Source organism: Oncorhynchus nerka, linkage group LG18, assembly GCF_034236695.1.
Source record: "Oncorhynchus nerka isolate Pitt River linkage group LG18, Oner_Uvic_2.0, whole genome shotgun sequence".
NCBI classification, from domain to species: domain Eukaryota; kingdom Metazoa; phylum Chordata; class Actinopteri; order Salmoniformes; family Salmonidae; genus Oncorhynchus; species Oncorhynchus nerka.
This window is the reverse complement of record NC_088413.1, coordinates 26,847,512-26,869,526: the sequence shown is the minus strand read 5'-3', so window position 1 is coordinate 26,869,526 and position 22,015 is coordinate 26,847,512. Positions and strand designations below refer to the sequence as shown.

At 46.0% G+C, this 22,015-nt stretch overlaps 1 protein-coding gene across 1 annotated transcript in view; it reads left to right on the top strand.

Moving 5' to 3' along the window:
* Window positions 1-22,015, top strand: part of LOC135561612 (lipopolysaccharide-responsive and beige-like anchor protein) — a 48,305-nt gene that overhangs the window by 5,762 nt on the left and 20,528 nt on the right. Inside the window, exons 4-11 of the mRNA XM_065003330.1 lie at window positions 261-433; window positions 1,661-1,814; window positions 2,952-3,132; window positions 8,829-8,959; window positions 10,126-10,233; window positions 10,695-10,836; window positions 11,098-11,446; window positions 21,048-21,217. Of these exons, the coding sequence (XP_064859402.1) occupies window positions 261-433; window positions 1,661-1,814; window positions 2,952-3,132; window positions 8,829-8,959; window positions 10,126-10,233; window positions 10,695-10,836; window positions 11,098-11,446; window positions 21,048-21,217 (1,408 nt within the window). The remainder of the gene's footprint in view (window positions 1-260; window positions 434-1,660; window positions 1,815-2,951; window positions 3,133-8,828; window positions 8,960-10,125; window positions 10,234-10,694; window positions 10,837-11,097; window positions 11,447-21,047; window positions 21,218-22,015) is intronic.

The window sequence follows — 22,015 nt, the reverse complement described above, 5'->3', positions numbered from 1 at the left end:
GCTATTCATGTTTATATTTATAAGGCTAAAGCCAAAGCTAATCCTGTTTGTATGTATATGTATGTATGTATGTATGTCTACATACATACAAACAGGATTAGCTTTGGCTTTAGCCATATAAATATAAACATGAATAGCTTTGACTTTAGCATTAGCCATACAAATATAAACAGGATTAGCTTTGGCTTTAGAATTAGCCATACAAATATATATATATGTGGCTAATGCTGCTGCTAACTGTCCTGAGTGCTGTACCACAGGAAGTTCCTCAGGGTGACGCAGCCGGTGCCTCAGGAGGCCAGGCCAGCGAGAGCAGCTCCTCCGCTCGCTCCACCATGTTCCGTATTCCAGAGTTCCGTTGGTCTCACATGCACCAGCGCCTGCTCACAGACCTGCTCTTCTCCATCGAGACTGACGTGCAGACGTGGAGGAGGTAAAGGAGGGGAATTGGTTGAAATACATGGAGAATTGCGTAGCATTTTGATCTGATTTCTAACACTAGAATGGTTGCCGGACAGGCGACTTTCCAACTCACTAACTTACAACAAAAAATAGTCTATCCTGCAAACTGGATCTCCGGGTCGTTGCTGTAAATGAGAATGTGCTTTCAGTCAACATGTAAAATAAGGTTTAAACAGAATAGATACAGAGCCTTCAAAGTATTCACACCCCTTGACCTTTTCCACATTGTGTTGTTACAGCCTGAATTTAACATTTAGATTTTGTGACACTAGTCTACACACACTATCCCATAATGTCAAACTGGATTTATGTTTTACACAAATGAATAAATAATGAAAAGCTGAAACGTCTCGAGTCAATGGGTATTCAACCCCTTTGTTATGGCAAGTCTAAATAAGACCAGAAGTGTAAATGTGCTTAATAAATCGCAAAATAAATTGCATGGACTCACTCTGTGTGCAATAATAGTGTTTAAGAAGTTTTTTGAGTCAGGGTAAAAATAAACTGAATGGAATGGAGCTTAACACAGGCAAAGTCCTAGAGGAAGACATGGTTGTCTGCTTTCCACCAGACACTGGGATATTAATTCACCTTTCAGCAGGACAATAACCTAAAACACAAGGCCAAATCTACACGGGAGTTGCTTACCAAGACGACATTGAATGTTCTTGAGTGGCCGAGACAGTTTTTACTTAAATCGGCTTGAAAATCTATGGCAAGACCTGAAAATGGTTGTCTAGCAATGTTCAACAACCAACTTGACAGAGCTTGAAGAGTTTTGGAAAGAATCATGGGCAAATGTTGTACAATTCAGGTGTGCAAAGCTCTTAGAGATTTACCCAGAAAGACTCACAGCTGTAATCGCTGCCAAAGGTGCTTCTACAAAGTGTAAACAAGGGAGTGTGAATATTTATGTAAATGAGATATTTCTGTGTTTCATTCTCAATAAATTAGGAAGCATTTCTTTAATTTTTTTTCTCCATTTGTCTATATAGGATATTGTGGTTAGATGGGGGAAAAAATATTGAGTCCGTTTTGACTTCAGGCTGTATCACAACAAAATGTGGAATATGTCAAGGGGTATGAATACATTCTGAAGGCGTTGAAGGAATTGATTGTGTTGTACATTGATTCAATGATTATAATGTTTAGCTTCTATGTACCTCTGTGTAATTTATGCCCGTCTCCTCTCTCCCAGTCACTCCACTAAGACGGTGATGGACTTTGTGAACAGCAGTGAGAATGTGGTGTTTGTCCACAACACAGTGCACCTCATCTCTCAGGTGGTGGACAACCTCATCATGTCCTGTGGAGGCATCCTGCCCCTGCTTTCTGCTGCCACATCCTCCTCAGTGAGAGACACTCTCTGTCTGTTGTGTCGGTCTGTTGTCGGTCTGTTGTGTCGGTCTGTTGTGTCGGTCTGTTTGTCGGTCTGTTGTCGGTCTGTTGTGTCTGTCTGTCTCTCTCTGTCTCTCTCTGTGTCTCTGTCTGTCTCTGTCTTTCTGTTTCTGTGTTTCTCTGTTTCTGTGTTTCTCTGTTTCTCTGTCTCTCTGTCTCTGTCTTGGTCTCTCTGTCTCGGTCTCTCTGTCTCTCTGTTTCTGTCTCTCTGTCTCTCTGTTTCTGTCTCTCTGTTTCTGTCTCTCTGTTTCTGTCTCCCTGTCTCTCTCTCTGTCTCTCTGTTTCTCTCTCTGTCTCTCTGTTTCTGTCTCTCTGTTTCTGTCTCTCTGTTTCTGTTTCTCTGTTTCTGTCTCTCTGTCTGTCTCTGTCTGTCTCTGTCTGTCTCTGTCTGTCTCTGTCTGTTTCTGTCTGTCTCTGTCTGTTTCTGTCTGTCTGTCTCTCTGTTTCTGTCTCTCTGTTTCTGTTTCTGTCCTCTCTGTCTCTGTCTCTCTGTTTCTGTCTTTCTGTTTCCGTTTCTGTTTCCGTGTCTGTCTGTCTGTTTGTCTGTCTGTCTCTGTCTGTCTCTGTCTGTCTCTGTGTGTGTGTGGCCACCCACAGGAGGTTATCCCTGTCCATCCATCCCCGTTGACCTTTCTCCAATCACATTAGACTACAGTTGGCCAGTGCTAACATGGTTAGTGTGTTTTTGTACTGTCTGACCCCAGTGACAGTAGCACTCCAGTATAACATAAACCCTGATGGACCTGTGGTCCTCTGTCTGTCTCCCCTCCATACCACTCCCTTTACCATTTACACTGGAAACGATGTCCAGTATGGACTGGTGGCTGTGGCTACAGCAGGGGTCAATTCCATCATAATTCGATTCAAAGACCGATTTGAATTCAATGAGGATTTTAATTGGATTGAAATCTAAAATGGACAGATTGGATATTGAATTGACAAGATGATGTTGCTCAGCAGACGTTGAACCATTTCCCTTTCTTACCAAACAGGGTCCCTAAGTTGACTAGTAGCTACATGTCATAATTTAGTTTGGATTTGACAGTAATGATGCTAGTGATGGTGGTGTTTGTCCCTCTTCTTCTCCTCAGCATGATCTGGAGAACATTGAGCCGTCCCAGGGTCTGTCGGTGGAGGCCTCTGTCACCTTCCTGCAGCGCCTCATCAACCTGGTGGATGTTCTGATCTTCGCCTCCTCCCTCAACTTCACCGAGATCGAGGCTGAGAAGAACATGTCCTCTGGCGGTATCCTCAGACAGAGCCTCCGCCTGGGTACTTATGGAAGAACCTCTCTGCCTCTCTCTCCTCCTCCATCCCTTCTGGTCTTTTCCATCTCTTCACATCTCCTCTCCCCAGTTCCCATCTTCTCTTCCTGTTCTGTTCTTTACATGTCCTCCCTTCTTGTTTCCCTCTTTCCCTCGTCTCTTCACTTCTTCCTTCATTCACTTCCTCCTTTTCTCACCCTGTTCCTCCTCATTCACCTCTTTTTATCGATCCCCCTCTATATCAGACTGCAGTAGACTCTAATAGCAGCCTGAGCTGCCAAAGTTCTCTGTATATAGCCTCTCTCTTTCTCTCTCTCTCTCTTGGCTCGTAGCAGCCCTCTCTTATCTTGTTATTATAACCCCTCTGCGCTGCAACACTCTAAAATGGCCGCCTATGATTAGGTGATTTTCCCCCGTAATGGCCCTGGCTATAGCCCTAGGCCTGCCTCTCTCTCGCTCTCTTTCTCTGCCTCGTTCCAGTCTATTAAAGTAACCCAGTGACAGCTCCGAGACACGGCTAGACCCCTGCTCTGCTAGCTGAATAAAATATACTTCAAATGCTTTACATTATTCATTTTATTCAGGCACTACATTACACCAACCACCTTATCCAACCTCCAACCCACCCTTCATCCAACTCCTAAGCTCCCTAGTACAGTAAGACTATGCATGGTGATTTAAACCACCTGCTCCATTTGGGTAATGGGCCGTGCTTGGGTATCCATTTTTGCTTTTAAATAATCCTTACAAACTAGCTCGTAAACAAAATGGTCACCCTGTACGCCACCTTGTTCAGCTGACAGCCAGTCGTGTTTTTTTCTGGGTTTATCCCAACGGCCATTCTCATTGGTGGAGAGCTTGGTGGAGAGAGTGATGCTGTCGTAGCACATGCCTGCTTTTAGAGATCTCCCGTTATGAGATTCATTTTTGATGAGGCATTCTTTCCCTGTTGCTGGTGCAGTTATCGGATTTGGGTAGACTGTAACAAGGTTTCAAGGGGGAACTTACACACACACACACACACACACACACACACACACTGCCTCTCCTGAAGGCCTTAATGTAAAACTCCAGACCATTCCCGATGAAATACTTCCACCTCTAATCTAGACGGTTCAGAGTTTACATTTGTCAGTTGTCAAATACAGAAATGAGGGAGGGGATAAAAGAAAGATAGAAAGCGGTGCTCAGAATATAGCACCGCAATATATCATATTATTATTTTTTTTTTAAATGCCCCCTTGCAGTGGCAGGAGCCAGAAACCTACCTGAAGTTATCAAACAGTGGATATTTTACCTCATGTTCTGTGAGGTAGTTTGTTACCCAGGCAAGACCCACATGCAGTGAGGCACCATTGTCATCCAATATTGAATGAACCCCATGCAGGGTTTGGATACAGTGAGAACTAGTGTGACCTTTGATACAGTTAGAACTAGTGTGACCTTGGATACAGTTAGAACTAGTGTGACCTAGGATACAGGAAGAACTAGTGTGACCTAGGATACAGGAAGAACTAGTGTGACCTAGGATACAGGAAGAACTAGTGTGACCTAGGATACAAGGAGATCTAGTGTTTCCTTGGATACAGGAAGAACTAGTGTTGGGACTAGGGGAGCAGGGAGAGAAGAGGTGAACTCTGTTGTCCACGTGGACTGGAGCCTTGACCTTGTTTCTGGAGAGTTCAATACTTTCTCAACCGCTCCTCACTTCTCACTTTCTGTCTCTCCCCAATTCTCTCTTCTCTTGGCTTCTCTCTGTCTCCTCCTGCCTTGCTTTTTTGGTTGCTCGTTCTCTCACAACTTCACCCCTGGACTTCCTGAAGATCCGCCCCCAGGTGGTAAAGTTAGGCAACAACAACACCACTACGCTGATCCTCAACACAGGGGCCCCACAAGGGTGCATGCTCAGACCCCTCCTGTACTCCCTGTTCACCCATGACTGCGTGGCTACATACGTCTCTAACTTAGTTATCAAGTTTGCAGACGACACAACAGTGGTAGGCCTGATTACCAACAACGATGAGTCAACCTACAGGGAGGAGGTGAGTGCCCTGGCAGAGTTGTGCCAGGAAAATAACCTCTCCCTCAACATCAAACAACATGAAGGAGCTGATTGTGGACTTCAGGAGACAGCAGAGAGAGCACACCCCCATCCACATTGACGGGACAGTAGAGGGTGAAAGTTCCTCAGCGTACACATCACTGACAATATGAAATGGTCCATCCACACAGACAGTGTGGTGAAGAAGGCGCAACAGATTGTCCACAGCCACAGTGCTCTCCAGCCCAATTCTTCACCAGGGGAAGTGTGTCTTCCTCCAGGACATCTTCAGCACCCAGTGTGAAAGCAAGGACAAGAAGATTATCAAGCACCTCAGCCACGGTCTGTTCACCCCGCTACCATCTAGAAGGAAGTTACAGTACAGCTTCATCAAAGCTGGGACCAAGAGATTGAAAAACAGCTTCTATCTCCAGGCCATCAGACTATTAAATAGTCACCGCTAGCTGATCACCGTCCAGTACCCTGCCCTGAACTTAGACACTGTTACTAGCTGACCACCACCCAGTACCCTGCCCTGAACTTAGACACTGTTACTAGCTGACCACCACCCAGTACCCTGCACCTTAGACACTGTTACTAGCTGACCACCGTCCAGTACCCTGCCCTGAACTTAGACACTGTTACTAGCTGACCACCGTCCAGTACCCTGCCCTGAACTTAGACACTGTTACTAGCTGGCCTCCGTCCAGTACCCTGCCCTGAACTTAGACACTGTTACTAGCTGACCACCGTCCATTACCCTGCCCTGAACTTAGACACTGTTACTAGCTGACCACCGTCCAGTACCCTGCCCTGAACTTAGACACTGTTACTAGCTGACCAACGTCTAGTACCCTGCCCTGAACTTAGACACTGTTACTAGCTGACCACCGTCCAGTACCCTGCCTTGAACTTAGACACTGTTACTAGCTGACCACCGTCCAGTACCCTGCCCTGAACTTAGACACTGTTACTAGCTGACCAACGTCCAGTACCCTGCCCTGAACTTAGACACTGTTCTTAGACACTACCACCCAGTACCCTGCCCTGAACTTAGACACTGTTACTAGCTGGCTACCACCTGTTACTCTACCCTGCTCCTTAGAAACTGTTACTAGCTGACCACCACCCAGTACCCTGCCCTGCACCTTAGACACTGTTACTAGCTGGCTACCACCCGGTACTCAACCCTGCACCTTAGAAACTGTTACTAGCTGACCACCACCCAGTACCCTGCCCAGCACCTTAGACACTGTTACTAGCTGACCACCACCCAGTACCCTGCCCTGCACCTTAGACACTGTTACTAGCTGACCAGTACCCTGCCCTGCACCTTAGACACTGTTACTAGCTGGCTACCACCCGGTACTCTACCACCCGGACTCTGCCCTGCACCTTAGACACTGTTACTAGCCGGCTACCACCCGGTACTCAACCCTGCACCTTAGACACTGTTACTAGCCGGCTACCACCTGGTACTCAACCCTGCACCTTAGAGACTTCTGCCCTATGTACATAGTCTTTCAACACTGGTCACTTTAATAATGTTTACATACTGTTTTACCCACTTCATATGTATATACTATATTCTGGTCAAGGCTCATTATATAATTACTGCTCTACACACCTTTTCTATTCATATATTGCCCATCGTCTAGAGGTCGACGATTATGATTTTTCAACGCCGATACCGATTATTGGAGGACCAAAAAAAGCCGATAACGATTAATCGGACAATTTATTTATTTATTTGTAATAATGACAATTACAACAATACTGAATGAACACTTATTTTAACTTAATATAATACATCAATAAAAATCAATTTATCCTCAAATAAATAATGAAACATGTTCAATTTGGTTTAAATAATGCAAAAACAAAGTGTTGGAGAAGAAAGTAAAAGTGCAATATGTGCCATGTAAAAAAGCTAACGTTTAAGTTCCTTGCTCAGAACATGAGAACATATGAAAGCTGGTGGTTCCTTTTAACATGAGACTTCAATATTCCCAGGTAAGAAGTTTTAGGTTGTAGTTATTATAGGAATTATAGGACTATTTCTCTCTATACCATTTGTATTTCATTAACCTTTGACTATTGGATGTTCTTATAGGGACTTTAGTATTGCCAGTGTAACAGTATAGCTTCCATCCCTCTCCTCGCTCCTAACTGGGCTCGAACCAGGAACACATCGACAACAGCCACCCTCGAAGCAGCGTTACCCATCACTCCACAAGGGGAACAACCACTCCAAGTCTCAGAGCGAGTGACATTTGAAACACTATTAGCGCGCACCCCGCTAACTAGCTAGCCATTTCACATCGGTTACACCAGCCTAATCTCGGGAGTTGATAGGCTTGTCATAAACAGCGCAACGCTTGAAGCACAGCAACGAGCTGCTGGCAAAACGCACAAAAGTGCTGTTTGAATGAATGCTTACGAGTCTGCTGGTGCCTACCATCGCTCAGTCAGACTGCTCTATCAAATCATAGACTTAGTTATAACATAATAACACACACAAATACGAGCCTTAGGTCATTAATATGGTCGAATCCGGAAACTATCATCTCGAAAACAAGACGTTTATTCTTTCAGGGAAATACGGAACCGTTACGTATTTTATCTAACGGGTGGCATCCATAAGTCTAAATATTCCTGTTACATTGCACAACCTTCAATGTTATGTCATAATTACGTAAAATTCTTGCAAATTAGGCGGGCCAAACTGTTGCATATACACTGATTCTGCGTGCAATGAACGCAATGGAAGTGACACAATTTCACCTGGTTAATATTGCCTGCTATCCTGGATTTCTTTTAGCTAAATATGTAGGTTTAAAAATATATACTTCTGTGTATTGATTTTAAGAAAGGCTTTGTTGTTTATGGTTAGGTACACATTGGAGCAACGATATGCACCGCATCGATTATATGCAACGCAGGACACACTAGATAAACTAGTAATATCATCAACCATGTGTAGTTAACTAGTGATTATGATTGATTGATGTTTTTTATAAGTTAAGTTTAATGCTAGCTAGCAACTTACCTTGGCTTACTGCATTTGCGTAACAGGCAGGCTCCTCGTGGAGTGCAATGTAATCAGGTGGTTAGAGTGTTGGACTAGTTAACTGTAAGGTTGCAAGATTGAATCCCCCGAGCGGACAATTTAAAAATCTGTCGTTCTGCCCCTGAACGAGGCAGTTAACCCACCGTTCCCAGGGCGTCGTTGAAAATATAAATGTGTTCTTAACTGACTTGCCTAGTTAAATAAAGATGAAATAAAAGTGAAAAAATAAATATTTGTTATGAACACTTGAAATCGGCCCTAATTAATCGGTCGACCTCTACTCATGTCTATACACACCATCATATATTTATATTCCGGACTCAGACATGGCTCATTCTGATATTCCTTCATTTCTTCCCTTTTGGATTTGTGTGTATTGTTTTGTATTGTTAGGTATTACTGCACTGTTGGAAACATAAGCATTTTGCTGCACTAGAAACATAAGCATTTTGCTGCACTAGAAACATAAGCATTTTGCTGCACCTGCGATAACATCTTCAAAATATGTGTACGCAGCCTATTTTCTTTGATTTTATACATCCACCGCAACTCTCATTCTCTCTTTCTCTCTCTCCAATATCTCTCTCTGCAGTGTGTGCCATGGCTGTGAGGAACTGTCTGGAATGTCAGCAGCAGTCTCACTTCAAGCCCAGCCAGGACAGCGCCCGCGGCCAGCAAGCTGTGCACAGCCTCATGGGAACCGCCAAGTCCATGCCCACGCAGGCAAGTAGTATCATCCCTCCTCACTGAGTCACAGACTCTCTCTTCAAACCCCCCCCCCCCCCCACACACACACACACACTTCTCCCTCCCTCTCTTCTTTCTGTCATTTTGGGAATCTTGACTTTCTAGCAATACCCCCTCCCCCCAAAAAAATGTTTTTACATTTCCCAATCTCCCTAGCAGACATGGAGAAACACCATAATTGATGACATTTCTCCTCCTGTATATTGGTTGAATAGGATCACTGCACTTAGTGAATTGTAAGCATCCCTCGAAGTCGTCCTTTGTCTTGCGTTGCATCCTAATAATTCCCCGGCAGGAACCCATCCCTCTGTGGTCCTCCCTATGTAATAGCAGAGAGTTGTTATTGCATTAGCTGATATCTTATTGCATTACTTCGCCTGCTGTTATGTTACACTAGACAAGGCCCTTTGTCATTGTTGGCCTTTTGATTTGATATGGTGACTTCCAGTAAAACAGTTTTTCTTCCTGAAACCAGTGTGTAAAGTCTCATTCATAATGCAGTGAGTGGCTCTATGGTAAACCCATTATGTTAAGGGTCTGAGTCTCTGGACTGGCCAACTATACACCTTCCATGGGTTGATTTCCAACACTACTGGTGGTGGAATGGGCCGTTGAGGTTGACCTCTGCTAACACATACACCTTCCATGGGATGATTTCCAACACTCTACTGGTGGTGGAATGGGCCGTTGAAGTTGACCTCTGCTAACACATACACTTCCCATGGGTTGATTTCCAACACTCTACTGGTGGTGGAATGGGCCGTTGTGGTTGACCTCTGCTAACACATACACCTTCCATGGGTTGATTTCCAACACTCTACTGGTGGTGGAATGGGCCGTTGAGGTTGACCTCTGCTAACACATACACTTCCCATGGGTTGATTTCCAACACTCTACTGGTGGTGGAATGGGCCGTTGAGGTTGACCTCTGCTAACACATACACCTTCCATGACAATCCGTTATCATTTGTAATGTCTTCGACTTACAGAGAAGTCTAGTTTTGGACAGTGGGTAGAGTATAAAAACCGATGATGGTATTTTCAGCATTAACCAGCAATAGGTGCTTACATTATTATGTGTGTGTCTGTGCGTGTCTGTCTGTGTGCGTGTCTGTGTGTGTGTGTGTGTTCTACACCTGCAGAGCCCTGTTGATGTTGTGGCAGGAGGGATGTCTCCCATCAGAGACATGGACCGTCTGCTACAGGAAATGGACATCAACCGCCTCAGAGCCGTGGTCTTCAGAGATATCGTGAGTTTACAAAACTTTGATAAAGATTGAGGTTGAAACGAGTCAACTTTTCAAATAAATAACAGTACCTATGCATTGTAAAAACTTGTTATTGCTGTCTTTTTGGAAGACCCCATGATTTTCTCTTTTAAAATACTGTGAAGATGTAGGATCTTAATTTGAGCCAGTTTGCTACAGCAGGAAACTGTTCCTGCAGCAACAGGAAATGTGTATTATTATTACATTTTTGTAGGTGTTTATAAAATCAAGTCTGAAATTTCACAGTGGAAATTACACATTTCAGAAGCCTTATTAAAACCTTAAATACACTACAAGTAAAAAAAAATCCTGTATTGCGGGAAAGTTCTTCTGCAACAGGGTGATCAAATTAAGATCCTACATCTGTACATACTCAAACATATTACAGACTGGCGGTGTGCTGTATTATAGCTGTGTTGCATGTTGTGTGTGTTTGGGTAAAGGAGGACAGTAAGCAGGCTCAGTTCTTGGCCCTGGCCGTGGTTTACTTCATCTCTGTTCTCATGGTGTCCAAGTACCGAGACATCCTGGAGCCCCAAAACGACAAGAAACTCCCCCAGCGCAGCCAGTCTGCCAGGAGCGCAGGTACACACCTCACCCATATGGCTACGCAGAGGAGCTCCATCTAGCCAAGTGTCCATCCCTCAACATGTCAATCTCTCTCTTATACATTACTTATATATGGAATTTCCAAATGTCTTGAAATGTACTGGTGTGTTGATAGTCTTTACAATCTCTTAGATGTGCTGTTGTAGATTCTCATTCATTTTCATTCATTCTCATTCATGAGCAGGTTCAGGTTTTTCTCAATGTTTATAAACCTCCTTTAATGTGTCCGCCCATCAGACAGTAATGCCGTCTCTGGCGGTCCCGACCTGGAGAGCAGTGTGTCCCTCCGTCGCCGAGACTCTGGCATCGGGGATGACCATAGCTCCGTGGCCCCCAGCGAGGCGGACACCACCGCCCAGGGGCCCGACGCCGTGTCCGAGGCCCTGTCCACCCTCTCCTCAGAGGTCAGGGGTCACAGAGACAACCCCACGGCGGACGCCAGGGGCGGGAAGAACGTGAAGGACATCCTGCGCAGCCTGGTCTCTGCGCCTGCTGATGACATCATGGTGGACCCCAGCCTTCTGCCGCCGGCCTTCCTGGGAGCTGCTATGGGAAACAACCCCAACCAGTTCAGATCCTTCGACAGGTGCGTGGGCCACAGAGTTTTAGAATCAGGGGTCAGTCTCTCAAAGACTGCTAACTTTTTAAATACCCCTTGACCTGGTTCACAGCCTCACAGCTCTTAACCCTCCCCTCCATACCTGGAAACGGTCCAACATGAACATGTACTAAGTGAAGGCGAGGAAGCATCACATCAGAAACCCACTACCATCACAGACCCCCTTTTAAACTCTTGTATCCCCCCCCCGACCCCATCCCTGTAGCTCTCTGGTTTTGCCTGTCGACGTGGCTTCTCAACACAAATAAACAGGGCTACAAAGTACCTGTCTTCAGGAAAACACATCAAAACAATCGAGGCATCTGCCAGAGGCAGAGAGGAAGAGAGAGAGTAAGAGGGGAAAGAGAGAGAGAGTGATCTAAAAGACGACTCTGTGGCAGCCAGCAGGAAGCTGTTTCTTTTCACCTTGTCACTGATATTTAATAGCTTCTCTTTTTCGTCTCTCTCTCTCCCGGTCTTTCTTTCTCTCTGTCTGCACCGTGGGCTAGGCTGTCTGTCTCTCTGGTACTATAATAAGGGAAAGAGAAGCTGGCTAGATGGATCCCCTATGGAGTGAGGGGGCGAGCGGTCAGAGACTTAGTGGGAACCCAAGGCGGTGCTGTGTGTGGGTGGGTGTACTGTACCTATACAGACTATACAGACATCTCTAAGTGAGAGAGGTCTGGTTTGTATTTGGGGGAATTGTCCCTGTGGCACACCAGACACAAAGGAAGCGGGGAGAGACAAAAAGGGAGAGGGAGAGCAAGAGGAATAGAGAGAGAACAACCCCCCCCTCCCTCCACAGGAAGAGAGACACCTAGTCAAGGTTCTCATGCCAAGGAAGAAGGAAAGCGTTTCTCCATCACCCCCTCCCCCCCATCCACCCCTCGCACTCCTCTTCCAATCGGTGGGAATTCCGAGGCATCCCTGTGATCCTCAGCCTCTTTATCTGTGGAATGCTTTGTCAGGACTCTGGACACTCCTCATATCTGGTGGGATTAGAGCGGCTCCCGGGGCCGTTAGCGTTGGAGAGGAGGAGAGCTGGAGAGCATAGAGTAACAGCTCTACCTCGCCACGGGGAGCCCCAGTCAGACCCCCAGCTGGCCCCAGGCCAGGCAGCCGCGGCCCCTCTAACCCAGAGATGAAGGCCCGGGGGCTGGGGTTCCCAGGTCAGCACAGCACACCCCTCCTCTGGTCTTCTACCTTTATCTCCCACCAGGATACGCCTACCCTCACAGACCCCTGAAACCTCTGGCTCGGAGATGCCTGGTTATCTTGATGGTTTCTGCTCTCTACTGCGTGGCTATGCTCTGTGTTCAGGTCTGGGCTCTGCTCTCCCCTGCTCCTCTCTCTCAAGTCTACTCTCTACCGTCTGTGTTCAGGTCTGGGCTCTGCTCTCCCCTGCTCCTCTCTCTCTCAGGTCTACTCTCTACTGTCTGTGTTCAGGTCTGGGCTCTGCTCTCCCCTGCTCCTCTCTCTCTCAGGTCTACTCTACTCTCTACTGTCTGTGTTCAGGTCTGGGCTCTGCTCTCCCCTGCTCCTCTCTCTCTCAGGTCTACTCTCTACCCTCTGTGTTCAGGTCTGGGCTCTGCTCTCCACTGCTCCTCTCTCTCTCAGGTCTAATCTCTACCCTCTGTGTTCAGGTCTGGGCTCTGCTCTCCCCTGCTCCTCTCTCTCTCAGGTCTACTCTCTACCCTCTGTGTTCAGGTCTGGGTTCTGCTCTCCCCTGCTCCTCTCTCTCTCAGGTCTAATCTCTACCGTCTGTGTTCAGGTCTGGGCTCTGCTCTCCCCTGCTCCTCTCTCTCTCAGGTCTACTCTAATCTCTACCGTCTGTGTTCAGGTCTGGGCTCTGCTCTCCCCTGCTCCTCTCTCTCTCAGGTCTACTCTACTCTCTACCGTCTGTGTTCAGGTCTGGGCTCTGCTCTCCCCTGCTCCTCTCTCTCTCAGGTCTACTCTAATCTCTACCGTCTGTGTTCAGGTCTGGGCTCTGCTCTCCCCTGCTCATCTCTCTCTCAGGTCTACTCTCTACCGTCTGTGTTCAGGTCTGGGTTCTGCTCTCCCCTGCTCCTCTCTCTCTCTCAGGTCTACTCTAATCTCTACCGTCTGTGTTCAGGTCTGGGCTCTGCTCTCCCCTGCTCCTCTCTCTCTCAGGTCTACTCTCTACCGTCTGTGTTCAGGACTGGGCTCTGCTCTCCCCTGCTCCTCTCTCTCTCAGGTCTACTCTCTACTGTCTGTGTTCAGGTCTGGGCTCTGCTCTCCCCTGCTCCTCTCTCTCTCAGGTCTACTCTCTACCGTCTGTGTTCAGGACTGGGCTCTGCTCTCCCCTGCTCCTCTCTCTCTCAGGTCTACTCTAATCTCTACCGTCTGTGTTCAGGTCTGGGCTCTGCTCTCCCCTGCTCCTCTCTCTCTCAGGTCTACTCTCTACTGTCTGTGTTCAGGTCTGGGCTCTGCTCTCCCCTGCTCCTCTCTCTCTCAGGTCTACTCTCTACCGTCTGTGTTCAGGACTGGGCTCTGCTCTCCCCTGCTCCTCTCTCTCTCAGGTCTACTCTAATCTCTACCGTCTGTGTTCAGGACTGGGCTCTGCTCTCCCCTGCTCCTCTCTCTCTCAGGTCTACTCTCTACCGTCTGTGTTCAGGACTGGGCTCTGCTCTCCCCTGCTCCTCTCTCTCTCAGGTCTACTCTAATCTCTACCGTCTGTGTTCAGGACTGGGCTCTGCTCTCCCTGCCTCTCTCTCTCAGGTCTACTCTCTACCGTCTGTGTTCAGGTCTGGGCTCTGCTCTCCCCTGCTCCTCTCTCTCTCAGGTCTACTCTACTCTCTACCGTCTGTGTTCAGGTCTGGGCTCTGCTCTCCCCTGCTCCTCTCTCTCTCAGGTCTACTCTACTCTCTACCGTCTGTGTTCAGGTCTGGGTTCTGCTCTCCCCTGCTCCTCTCTCTCTCAGGTCTACTCTACTCTCTACCGTCTGTGTTCAGGTCTGGGCTCTGCTCTCCCCTGCTCCTCTCTCTCTCAGGTCTACTCTAATCTCTACCGTCTGTGTGAGAGTGTAGACTTCTAGCTTTTCATTTTCACTCAGATTGTAGGGAAATTCCATCAGAACATACCCAAACTGCATAAGAATGTAAGTGTATTTGAAATGGTTAAAATAGTATTTATTTTAGATTTGAGTCATCTTTTAAGACAACAAATTAATATGATTCTGATAATAATGAGAAATGAATCTGATCACTAAATGGTTCCGGAATGGAGCTGGGACGATAAACCATTTTTTTGTTGACACCACCGATCACTTATCGCAGGCATTTTGCTGATATCGTTCATGATGATAAGTAGCCTATACTAGAGAAATGTGAGGTTTGAAATGAAATACGTTTGCTGAAATGAGTGGTTTGTTAATGGGACAATTAATGGTTACAACCATCAAACTAGTAATAGTAGTTTAAATTATATTTTTAAACTGTGGTGTACATGAATATTATAAAGCTATCGTTTTAGTTATTGTTATCACATCAATTAGGGCAATTTATCGCAACATGGAGTCTTGTCCCTATCGCCCAGCTCTGCTCAGGTAGCTCAGGCTCAAACACACAGCAGTAGTTCATCATAAAGTCCTGGAAGTCTCAGTGACAGCGGTGCAGACAGACAGCCTGTGTAGACAGACAGACTGACACCTACGCCAAAACATGGGAACCAACCCGGCCTTCCTCAATCCAAATAACTGGTCCCGGGGTTTTACATTTACGAGCGTGGAAAAAGCAGGATCACCCAGATAAAAATGGCCGGGGTCAGAGGTGAAGTATCACTCTGATTTATTTACTAGGCAGAGAGATGGAGGCCCGGTCGGCTAGATTCTGCCGTACATACATTCGCCTCGGGGATATGTCCCTGTTATGACAGAATGTCCACAAATATTTGCAGTCATCTACGGGAGGAAGAATAGCAGTGTGATTTACATGGCATGTTACAGCAGCAAATGTGGGTGTTAGTTTGACATTTGTGTTAGTAAGGCATTTTGAATTCTGTAAGTTGAACTTGCCACATACCTTTGTAAAGCAAAGACCGACCATGTTGAAAATGTGATGTTTTGTGGTAAGGAATTAAAAGTAAATGTATTGAGTGCAAATATCATAGCTATTTGCTCATTGGCACATGAACATACTGTGATCAACAAACAGCATACTGCCATGACAGAGATACTTGTCAGACCAGATAGATGACAGTGGGCCTCCTTGAATAGGAACCTTTAGTGTGATCCCCTGCCACACTGGGAGAGACATGGAGGGTGCCTCATCTCTCCCTTCTTTCTCACCACCTCTGCTGTCCTCATGCCAAACACTACTGTCTTTCATCACTGATGTCACCAAGGCCAGGTCCAACCGGACGCTGTGACCGAAAGTCACAGGTAGAGCGTTGGAGGTTGGGAAGGGGTTGTTGTTAGGGGGATATAAAGAACACAGGAGGCATGATTCACATGTTCACATGCACAGTGAGAGGGAGAGGGAGGAAGATCAAAGCCAGACTGCATGAGACACAGACAGACAGACAGACAGACAGCCGCTGGGGCCCCACCCCCATCCCCTTACATGAATAAGCCATAAGGATAAACAGGAGAATGGGGGGTAGGGGGGGGGCGCCTCTCTGGAGGGGGCAACAGTATGAGACTTGCAGTTAGCATTCATCTGGATATTTACTTCAATTTGTCCTGTTAAGCTTGTCTGTGCTGAGAATCTGATGCTAACCTCAACGTCCACTTGGGAATTAAAAATATAGTTCATCCCACTTAACAATTCCCATGTGGAGTCTAATGGCTTGTTGTTTTTTTGCAGTTTGAACCATGTTTGAAAACACGGTACGTGAACATGTGTAGCTAGTATTGTGTGATGTGTTGGATGATTAAATAATTAACATACTCTGTACTATAGCCATCAGAAAGGGCAGTGCCAGATATGTCTACTCTAAGTCATACCAGAAGGGAATGGTAGTGCCAGATATGTCTACTCTAAGTCATACCAGAAGGGAATGGTAGTGCCAGATATGTCTACTCTAAGTCATACCAGAAGGGAATGGTAGTGCCAGATATGTCTACTCTAAGTCATACCAGAAGGGAATGGTAGTGCCAGATATGTCTACTCTAAGTCATACCAGAAGGGAAGGGCAGTGCCAGATATGTCTACTCTAAGTCATACCAGAAGGGAATGGTAGTGCCAGATATGTCTACTCTAAGTCATACCAGAAGGGAATGGTAGTGCCAGATATGTCTACTCTAAGTCATACCAGAAGGGAAGGGCAGTGCCAGATATGTCTACTCTAAGTCATACCAGAAGGGAATGGTAGTGCCAGATATGTCTACTCTAAGTCATACCAGAAGGGAATGGTAGTGCCAGATATGTCTACTCTCAGTCATACCAGAAGGGAATGGTAGTGCCAGATATGTCTACTCTAAGTCATACCAGAAGGGAAAGGCAGTGCCAGATATGTCTACTCTAAGTCATACCAGAAGGGAAAGGCAGTGCCAGATATGTCTACTCTAAGTCATACCAGAAGGGAATGGTAGTGCCAGATATGTCTACTCTAAGTCATACCAGAAGGGAATGGTAGTGCCAGATACCAGAAGGAAAGGCAGTGCCATGTCTACCAGAAGGAAAGGCAGTGCCAGATATGTCTACTCGTAAGTCATACCAGAAGGGAATGGTAGTGCCAGATATGTCTACTCTAAGTCATACCAGAAGGGAATGGTAGTGCCAGTTATGTCTACTCTAAGTCATACCAGAAGGGAATGGTAGTGCCAGATATGTCTACTCTAAGTCATACCAGAAGGGAATGGTAGTGCCAGATATGTCTACTCTAAGTCATACCAGAAGGGAATGGTAGTGCCAGATATGTCTACTCTAAGTCATACCAGAAGGGAATGGTAGTGCCAGATATGTCTACTCTAAGTCATACCAGAAGGGAATGGTAGTGCCAGATATGTCTACTCTAAGTCATACCAGAAGGGAAAGGCAGTGCCAGATATGTCTACTCTAAGTCATACCAGAAGGGAAAGGACTATCCAGTAAACCTGGCTGGTCAGATACTGACTAGATTGGATGGGAGTCACTAGTATCAGGGGTGGTGCTGATGTGAAGCACCCAGGGAGAGAGGTGTCGACAGCGAGAGACAGGAGAGACCATGGACTGGTTCTCTGCACTGGTCATGAGTAAGAGAAGCCAGGCTATGTCAAGCCCATGGGGAGGTGTGTGTGTAGTGGTACAGGGTTGGGGTTCGGTGTTAGGTTCTCCATCTGTTCCCCAGCAACTCAGGCCTTTAAATTATTCAGTTAGGTTATTAGCTACACTTATCGTTGAGCCCCACGCCCCTGTCGATTAATCAGCCGTCAGAGCAGGTGCTTGGCTGTTACTGTTAAACCCACGACCAGGAGAGGAGCTGGGAGAAGCAAAGCTCTGGGCTCTCTGGGCTTCGGGTTGTCAGGGCCTGAATAATTTAGAGGTTTTAACCAATAACCGGGCTCGCCGCCTTGTAAACACAAGCAATTTCATTAATCTGTGCTATTCTAAAGAGTTGAATGGAGGAATGTGCTTACAGGCTGAAAGTGTGAGTGAGAAAGTGAGCACCTTTGTATAAAGTTACTGCTTAGCAAGCTAGGGTCCTGGAGAGTCCTCCCATTTGATTGTTCCATCTACAAATAGGTTAAGTGTAAAGCAGAATAGGATAGTTGTTACCAACCACTGCGAAGGGACAGCGGTGGGTTTTTTGACTGTGAGCCGAGGCTAATTAGCTAGTGTATTAATTCCTATTTCTTATGTCCTTTACTGTTCAGAAGTAGGGCCATTAAATAAGTGCCAAGGAGAAAGTTTACGTTTTACAACCAAATAAAATGTCAATTTTTTAATGTAATGGGCATGTTATAGAAGAGTCCTCTTTTTTAAATGTGTGATTTCACTTGGTTTTGAGAAAGTTATCCCCCCCCACAACGCCATACACGTCTTTCGTTCCGCACTATATGGGCCACGTATTAACATTAGCGAAGGCTCCATAAACAAATCGGTCCTTTTAGAAATGGCAGAGCTCTGTGTAATGATGCAGGTCTTTTAGATGTTGCACGCATGAAATTGTGTCATTCCGAACTTTATCCGCACTGTTGTGGCACAAATCCAAGTCATTGGACCGAATATTGGATTTTTTGGTGCCAAATCATCTGAAAGTATCTCAAATTGATTGTGAAGCCCAACAAAGTCACTTATAAATTATTTGGAAATGATCCACGAAAAATGCTAATCTCGGTCCCATGACATAAATGGGATTTGTTCCACAAATGCTAAAGTGTTAGCATGTGTAAACAATGCCAAGGAAACTTAACCAAAGTATGGATTGCTGTCATACCCTGTCCATAGAATGCTTACAGGGTAAGGAAATCCATGTAATTTGGGTGAACTGCCCCTTTTTAAGTCATATTAATGTCACAGATTCAACATTTGAACTGCAGATGGTTATACAGTACCACAATTATAGAGCGGCCATATTGGCAATAAACCTGTGATATGCTTGAAAATAGCCAGCAGAAGTTGATTCCTGTTCAATGATGGATTGGAAGGAATTTACAATATACATTATGGACAGTAACCCTGTTCTAGAAATAAGACTACATCACCAAATAAGACAGCTATCATTGTGGAATACATTGTTTTCATTTGAGAATTTAGGCAACACACTCTTATCCAGAGGAACGTGCCATAAGTGCATTCAGCAGAAGTAGCTAAAACATTACCTGTATGTACTAAACGGTGTGTGTGAAGACAGTAGACTAAACCCTTGCTGGTATTTCTGCAGCCAGACTGTATCATCCTGCAGCATAGATCACAGCGGGGTCAGAACCAGTCAGTGTTTAACATCCAAAGTACCTTCAGCCTAATGTGTGTCATCTGCCGTCTTAAATCATCCAGGCCCTGCTTTGATACCAACGCCAGCTTTCTGTCTGCGGAGCTACTGAAGCCCAGTCAACATACTCCTCTCTGAGTGTGTTTCTGTGTGCATGTGTGTGTTTCTGTGTGTGTGTGTGTGTTTCTCTCTTTTCTCTCTCTCTCTGTGTGTGTGTGTGTGTGTGTGTGTGTGTTTTTTTGACCAGTAGGTAGTGATTAGGCCATGCTCCCTCTGTGTCAGCACTGATAAGAAGGCCCAGGTCTACTTTGATAGGGCCACTGGCCTGTCAGGGAGCCTAGTTTAAACTGACAGCTTTATCCAGACGCTGTTTCCGCTCTCTTCCTGTAAGGATGTTATTGATAGGAGAGCACCAGGTCTCCTACAGCACTGGCCCCTAGGGAGAGGGATACACTGGTACCAGTAACCTGTGACTCAAGTAGTACACCAGACCACTATATGTTACGTGTGGTAGTACACTAGAACCCATACTGTAGAGATACAGCATGATACAGCATTGGTCAGGGAAAGGGGGGATACCTCGTCATGTGTCTTCCGCGTTTAACCCAACCCCTCTGACTCAGAGAGGTGCGTGGGGCCTGCCTTAACCTACACCAGACCACTGTGTTATGGATGGGGGTAGACCAGGACCTCCAACACTGGCCCATAGTATACAGTAGGGACCTTGAGGACAGGGATACAGTGTAAACACATAGGGTCATTATAACGTCTACGTACCTTCTATCTATTTGTAGACGTTGAAGAGTGTCCTGGAGTGCTTTTTAACCAAAACAAACCTCCCCCTAACAAAAGCTCCAGCGGGACACAGAATGAATGGGCTTGCAGGCCGGATCCTGTCCGCGGGCCGCATGTTGCCCACCCCTAGTGTAACCTAAGGTATCCTAAGAGTAAAGTAGTTTACTACAGCTTCTGCTGTGGGTCTATGACCATGTCTGTTATCCATGTGTTTAAAACAATAGTAGAAGAGTAAAACCACTACAAAGGCTGTGTCCCAACTGTTGGCTCAAAACAAATGGGATGCATAGCAAGAACAATGTGCGGTAGCTTCTTTTCTTTGAGCTATATTGTGTAAGAAAGAGCAGGTTCATCTGCTATTCCTTCTAGCTGATCACCAAAATACATCAGATTTATCAGATTTATTTATCAGGAATTTCTGCTTTTCTGTCGTATGTGCTCCATTTGTCTCCGAGCCAGAATCCAGATTTGCCACATTTTGTTATGTTGTCGTGGTCACATCCCTAACAATGTATTGAAGCTTTAATATTATTTGTAATGGTGGATGGGCCCACTTACCGCTAATAAATCACAATGTTTACTGACTTACTGAGTGAGTGCTGCAGGGAGCCAATCGATTTCAGGCAAGATGGATGCAGCCATTACTGAATATTCTGTGTCAGGGAAATAGGCCTCTAATGACTCTACTGTCTAAATGGGATCCTGTACTGTTGTTTTCGCATGCTGCAGCCTGTGTCTTATCAATCACATCTCACTATGCATTATGCCTACTAAACTGACATCACTATTGTTTATATTCTAGAATGACAAAAGTTCTGTTCTTATGTCCTTAGTTAGTCAGATGTCTCAAGGAATGGATTTTATAATGTGTGTTTTAATAGTATTCAACACACATTTTCATATTTACTCTCATCTTTTACAGAAGCGTTCGGGTGGCACCCAAGAAGGTGGGTGGGGCTCCGTCCCCAGGCTCCTCCACTCCTGTCCCATCAGCCACCGCTGCCGTGGCGGCTACCGGGACACCAGTCAACAACGTTGCCGTGGTTTCCACGGGCGATGCCTCCCAGAGCACCACCGCTGAGGCTGCAGCCGGTGAGTCCCAGACATTAGGAGGTATGTTAGGTGTCCCAGCAGTAAGGTTACCATGCTACGGAGACGGCACGTCAGAGCTGCATCGAAGAAGTAGTCAGTGACAACACCAAGAATTCCAGCTAGCCAAGCCCAAGGAAAATACCTGTCAAAAAACAGTCTTTTGGTATTTGCTTCATTAGACCACTGTTGATACAGTCCCGAAATGTTTTGCTTGTCTGCAGTGAAGTTTTCAAGATATTGAACTTTCAAAATACACAGTGTCACCGTATGATGCGTTTTGCAGCTTATCTGACAGTAAAAGAATCTTCTTATCCTCTTCCTAAAACCTGTGTTGATACCACAGTCCCTAATCAGCCTCCTTAAGCCTTCGCAGTACTTCTATGTTAGGTTCCATAGATGAGTCCCTCAGTATAAGGTGGCAGGTAGCCTAGTGGTTAAGAACGTTGGGCCTGTAATCCCCGAGCCAGCTAGGTGAAAAATCTGCCGATGTGCCCTTGAGCAAGGCACTTAACCCTCATTGCTCATGTAAGTCACTCTGGATAAAAGCGTCTGCTAGATGACTAAAATGTAGGATAGTATTTCAGTGTGTCTTTCTGAATGTTCCCTCCACGCTGTGTAATCCAGTTAGTCTGGAACACAGCAGAGCAGGCAGACCGAGCAGCATTATTACAGGATCAGTGCGTTATCAGGGATCACTGCCAGACACTATATAGTACAGTACTCTGACTGCAGCCCTGGAACACAGCAGAGCAGGCAGACCGAGCAGCATTATTACAGGATCAGTGCGTTATCAGGGAT